This window comes from Telmatherina bonti, assembly GCF_933228915.1.
Source record: "Telmatherina bonti genome assembly, chromosome: 1".
NCBI classification, from domain to species: domain Eukaryota; kingdom Metazoa; phylum Chordata; class Actinopteri; order Atheriniformes; family Telmatherinidae; genus Telmatherina; species Telmatherina bonti.
Genome location: NC_136619.1, coordinates 20,728,285 through 20,734,284, shown reverse-complemented (window position 1 = coordinate 20,734,284; position 6,000 = coordinate 20,728,285). Strand labels below are relative to the sequence as shown.

At 42.6% G+C, this 6,000-nt stretch overlaps 1 protein-coding gene across 1 annotated transcript in view; it reads left to right on the top strand.

Moving 5' to 3' along the window:
- The first annotated feature begins 278 nt into the window (after positions 1-278).
- The window catches only part of galnt2 (UDP-N-acetyl-alpha-D-galactosamine:polypeptide N-acetylgalactosaminyltransferase 2), a 59,877-nt gene continuing 54,155 nt past the window's right edge, over positions 279-6,000 (top strand). Inside the window, exon 1 of the mRNA XM_079262330.1 lies at positions 279-419. Within this exon, the coding sequence (XP_079118456.1) occupies positions 324-419 (96 nt within the window). The 5' untranslated portion in view covers positions 279-323. The remainder of the gene's footprint in view (positions 420-6,000) is intronic.

Genomic DNA, 6,000 nt, shown 5'->3' with positions numbered 1-6,000 from the left:
CACCATCACCAGCCCGGTCGACTTTAGCACGGAACTGCACGGATCAACTGGCTGCCAGCTTCGGCCCTCCTCCAGGACCGCCTGAGCCGGTGTTTGATTGGATTACAGTCGGCTAGCCTTTACCCTCTAACCTCGCTGATGTTGTCTTGCTGCTTCCTGCTCCCTCGGATCCCCCTTGCCGACTGACGAAGCCTGCCGAAGCCGCACGGCGAAGCGCCCCGCACGGACACAGCCAGCCGGGACGAGCCGCTGTTACAGCCCGAGGAAAGCGGAGTGGAGAGCCGTGATATACGCAGGCAGGCAGACGGAGAAAGCTCGCAGACATGCGTAGGAAATCGAGGATATTGCTGTGTTTTGCGGTGCTATGGGTGCTGGGGATAGCCTACTACTTCTATTCGGGAACAGCGCTGGGTCGAAAGGTAGGATTTCGTTCCTCGACTGCTTTTTTTCTGCTACACGGTCCGCCCTGGTGCCCGTGTGCACGGTTCTTCCAAGACAAAGCGAATATGTGATTTGATGCTGTTGTGTCTCTTTCCACAGCTTTGTTTCTGCGGTTGCACGATGCTGCGAGTAATGTGATAGAGGCCGTGCTAGTATCAGTGGGCAGGCATTGATTTAGTGGAGATGAGCGTGGACAAGGGCTGGAGGGTGGCTGGTCAGGCCGGTCGGCGTGCACAGACTTCCCGGTTTCCTGGGGCTTGTTCTCTCGTGGCAGCCGGAGGAAAGTACGGCCACGACGCGTAGCCGGTTAACCTCTTCACGGCGGCCGTGCCGGTTAATTTGTGGCCATAATACAGATGAAAGCACGCAGAGAGAGGTTGTTAATTAATATAGGGCTCCTGGCCTGGCTCTCGAGGCCGGGGGGGTGGTGGTGATAGTGGGGGGGTTAGCTAGCCTTTAGAGCACGTCAGCACAAACTGCTGCTGCCTGAATAATAAGCAAAGATCTGGAAGTGTGTACATTAAACTGTTTAAACTGCTCTTACACTGTCATGTCAAAATGAGATTTTTCTTTTCTTTCAAGAAAAGCTTTTCAGTTCTTTCTGCTTTGAGAATTGTCCTGGGTCAGCTCAACCTCACTGCTCTGCAGATTTCTATCAATTGTCTGTTGGCATCTAATAGGCTATTTGTCATTTCAGTTAATATCATTGTGGGTTCAGTGGAGGCGATGGCTGAGGTACTTTTGTTTCCATTTCAAACTTTAGTGTTCTAAATGAGTACGATAAATGATAAAACAGACTGAAATTCATGGCAGTCTTTGTTTCAAGTCAACAAATGAGTGCTTTTTTTTTTCTTCTTAAACTATAATAAACCAAATATATTTTGAGTGTTGGACTGATGTCTGAAGAAGACATCACCTTGGAAAGTGCATCATGATGTTTCAGAGATTTAAGGAATGACCAGGCAGACGAATCAATAAAAAAGATAATTGGAATTTGCAGACTAATTAGAGACACCTGAGGCAGTCCACGATAACAGCGTCACAACCTGCAGTCTCCAGCTTGACCCCTCCTTCTGACCTTCATTAATGAATTGTGAGACTTTTGTATTAGACTGGATTAGATTTGGACAGGTTTACCTAATAAACTTGAACTGTCAGTTTTCCCATGCATACCATGTAGTTTCTGGTGGGTCAAGAGAGGCACTGAATCCATTCGTAATACTCCCGGTCTGCACATGAAGCCATATAGCTCTGTGAGATATGTAAATTTGATATCCTACAGGTGTATGGATCTACTTTAAGACATAGCTCTTTTTTTTTTTTTTTTTGGCTTGCTGTGTGTATGTCTTCCCATGCTGATGTAGGGAACTGCTTTCTGTCTTATATTTATGTGCTGCCATGCGTGGGTGGTTGTGTGCACAACATGCTGCCTCTATTACCACTCTGTACCTGGTTGTGTGTGTGTGTATGTGTGTGTGAACTTCCTGTATGTATTCCACCTGTCTTGTCCTATCTGTCTCTCTGTGTTTGCTTTGCTCCAGTCAACCACAGCTGCCCTTTTACTTTTCCATTAGGCTGATAGCTTGACTTAGTGTGTGTGTGTGTGTGTGTGTGTGTGTGTGTGTGTGTGTGTGTGTGTGTGTGTGTGTGTGTGTGTGTTGAGGTTCTCAGCAGGGTCAAAATGATGCACCATGATAAGAAACATTCTCTGGGGTTGGATTGGGAGCAGCATCAATATGGATGATGGAGTGTGCCTGGCAGGTGTTTTTACACTGAGGGACAGTAAATCTGTTCAAACAACACTGCTGCTGCACAGGTAAAGAGTTGTTTTCCATCACAGCCACCTCCTGTTGGAGAGAGGAGAGACATTAATTAGCTTCTTTCTGCTGTCGTGAAGTAAACTTTATAACTCACGCAAAGTGAATTTTTCATCACTGACAGATACTGGCAACAGATGGACTTGGTTTTATAGATCTTGGTCATATGAACCAAACTCAACTAAATCCAAACCATAGTGATTCTTGTTGATACTTGTCGTCTTGTTACTTATTGTTCTGGTAAATTTTAGAAATAAGAGTTCGGATTAATCTGACTAGAGGTGTGTCTGAAAATCAAACGCATAAAGCAAAGACATTTCAGTAGAAATGTTTCTACTCAAATTAATTTTTGGATTTTTTTTTTCTGCTTAAATTTCTTTTTAGTACATCTAATACTGGTGGTTTGTATCATGGCCTTGCATTAAGAAGCTTCCCAGTTTGAACCTTGACTGGGTCTTTTTTGTGGCGTTTTCATGCTTTTCCTTGTAAATGTGTGTGTGGGTTCTTGCTCTATATTTCTCTCACAGTACAAAACAAAAACCTTGCTAGGTTAACTGGTGCTACTAAATTGCTGACTGGAAGTGACCAAATGCTTGAGTTGCTGTCTCTCTGTGTTGGCCCTGTGATGGACAAAGGACCTGTCCAGGGTTCACTTGGTCTCTCACCTGACTACATTCGAAAACAGGCTCCATGGCCCCTCTAGCCCTGCATTGGAGTAAGCGAGTGTAGCTGATGGAAAGGTTTACCTTTTTATCAGTTACCTAATTACAGGATTTCCTCTAAATGCCATTTTCATTGCAGCCCCTTAAACTGCTTGTGTTTGTAGTGGTGTTACGCAGCGAGACATGAAGCATATCCATGACCATCACTTGTTTTCCAATCAACTATGTGTGTCTAAATTAGACACATTTGATATTTATATGCATCCCACATCTCAGCCAGGACACTAATCGCATCCTGCCTGCATCATCCCACCTGACAAAGCTGCGTGCCGTTGTGTCATCACTGCTCCCCAGCAGTGTTAACTGCATGTGGGCTGCTTGCTGTCACACAGCTGGTTTAAATTGCTATTTCTGCTATTTTTTTCATCAAGACAAGAAGAATTAGTTCAGCTGGCTTCTTCAGCTCAGTCACACACCGCCGAAGCTCCAGCTCTTCAGATCAAAGGGAGGGATTCTACTCTTATCAGCCAAAAAGTCCCCTATTTGGGAGAATGAGTCACAGCTGGGGTGTGTACGCCAATTTAAAGATACTGTTTGGCCATAGTATTTATGCTTGCATGCTATCAGTGTTTGTTGGAAGGATAAATGCTCTTTTTCCTCTTAAAGCAGAAAGCAATTCAAATGTCATCCTGCTCCCAAAGGTGAAGAGCAAACCTTTGCACAAAATGCTCCTTGTATCTTTGATTAGAGATTTCATGCTTTGTGAATGGGAATGTTTTCTTTTTTCTTCATTAGTTCATACAGTGACTGTGTTCTTGAGTATTTGTCATATTTATTATCATATTATATTTCAGTTTAACATAGTGTCACTTGTTGCAGCAAAGATCAACACTCCCTATTATCAGCCTTTTACGGTTAGAAATTCCCCATTTCTGCTTTGTATGACCATCGCTACCCCCATCCCTTTACATTACAACTAGCTTATGGATTGAAAGTGATATATCCACCTCTTTTTCTCTCCCACACTCACTTCACTGTAGAATTGCAGGAAGCTTTGAGAGACACCCAGCAGCTGAACTTGAAACAAACCCACGTATCTGTAAGTGCATTGTAGTACATAGGAGGATAATGTTGCACACACGAGCTGGCTCCCTCGCTGGGATCTCCCATTAAAGTCTTCCTTGTTGGGCAAACCTAAGAGGGATTTTTTTTTCTGCCAGCTCCTGAGAAGCAGCTCCTTGCTGGTTACTCCGGGAGATTACTTTCCTGCTAATCAGCGGGATGTAAATAGAGCTAAATGCCAGATAGAGGAAGGTGGCATTGAATTGCAGGAAGGACAACAATTGCTTTTTTTCTTAAAAAATAATTACATTCTCTTCGAGCAAAGATGCAGAAAAGTACTAAAAAAACTTCTAAATTATTTTCTTATTTGATCGAATGTACATTAATGTGTGTCAAGTATTTTGAAATGGGGGAGCAAATGTATTCTTGCATGCATACAAACTAAAATCCCTCTCATTTAAAATGGCAGATAAGGAAACAGCAACTGTACAGCGTGTGCAAGTGATTTGTTCTTGCACAGTCATGCAAGAATAATTCATGAACAAACTGATCAGTCCTGATATGGAGCTCAGTTCTCATCCAAAGGTTTAACAAAGCCCTCAACTTAAGGTATTTGTGGATGCCTTCTAAGCAGATTTGGATTAGTTTCATGTTGGTGACAGCTGAACCTCTGAGAGCTTCATCCTCCAGAAAACTGCAGAGGGGAGAATATCACACATGAATCTGTTTTAGAACTGGTGAGTGAAAGTTAGTTTTTTTTTTTTTATCAGAAGCTCTAGGCGTTCTGCCTCTGCTTGTAGCTGCATGTCTCCAACTTCAGGTTTATCAGTACATCTGTCTCTCATCGCAGGCAGTGTTACTTCTTTTTCCCTGAGCAGCCACTCTTCTTGAAGCCGATTTTATTGTAAGAAAAATACAGGTTTTGCAAATCACACTGTCAGTGCAGTCTAGTGTGTTTCCTCAAAAATTGAATATTTGGTTTTTAGTTGGCCTCCTCAATTCTGCATTTTTGTGAGTGAGTCCTGAGTCTTTACACTCACCCAGACAGACCTTTGCAACATGCGTACAGGTATTGTTACTGTGACTTATTGTAAAATCTCTACACATGCTGCTTTATTCATAATCTGGATCGTGTTCCTGCTGTTGTGAAATGACAGTAGAGTCATACATCTTCAAAACCTGTTGCTTTGAAACCACTTGAGGCCCAAACAACTCGATATCCTTACAGTGCCAAAATACAATATAATGTCAGCCAGTGCGCAGATCCAGTATTGATAACCAAATAAATGCTGTTCCACAGAGTAAACACATAAATCAATGACACTCAAGTTAAGATGGGAATCCCTGAATACCTTTCAAATATAAGGTTTTGATGTGAAGTATTGATTATGTGTACATGTGTGATTGCACTCTTTAAAATAATGATCACTGCTGACACACTTTTCCACTCAGGGTGTAAAGTTGGAAACCAGTGTTGTGTTTTTGTCCAAGGATGCAGATAAATGAAGCTCTTATGTTTTTCCAAAGTCACATTAAAGTTATGCAGCTCATAGCTAATCTCATGAGAGAGATAGTGTTGCTCTGGGGGAGCAGCTACGCAGATGTGTGTTTGTAGGGTTGATAGATTCTTTACGCAAGGGACAGTTGATATTGCATGTGGGAGAGGAGAAACTGTTACTGTAGCATCTGGCTCCCTCAGAGAGGAGTGTAAAGAAGTACAGAGGCTGCAGAGAGTTTCCTCATTTCTGTTGGTTTTTATTATGTTAAAAAAAAAGTGAAACCAAGATAAATGATTTTGTCAGAACTTTTCCAACAAGGCTGAAGCAGCTTTTGATAATCAGTCTTTTGTTCTAATGATCTCTATTATTCAATTGTGGGTTTCTAAAATGCACAGGGCTGTTTGGGTCATCCTGCTGATTCTGAGTCTGATTTTTATCTTGGCTTTGGCTGGGCTGTTTCTCTCTGAATAGCTTTTTTTCTTTTCCTTTTTCAGTGAAGCCAATCTTTTGCTGATGTGC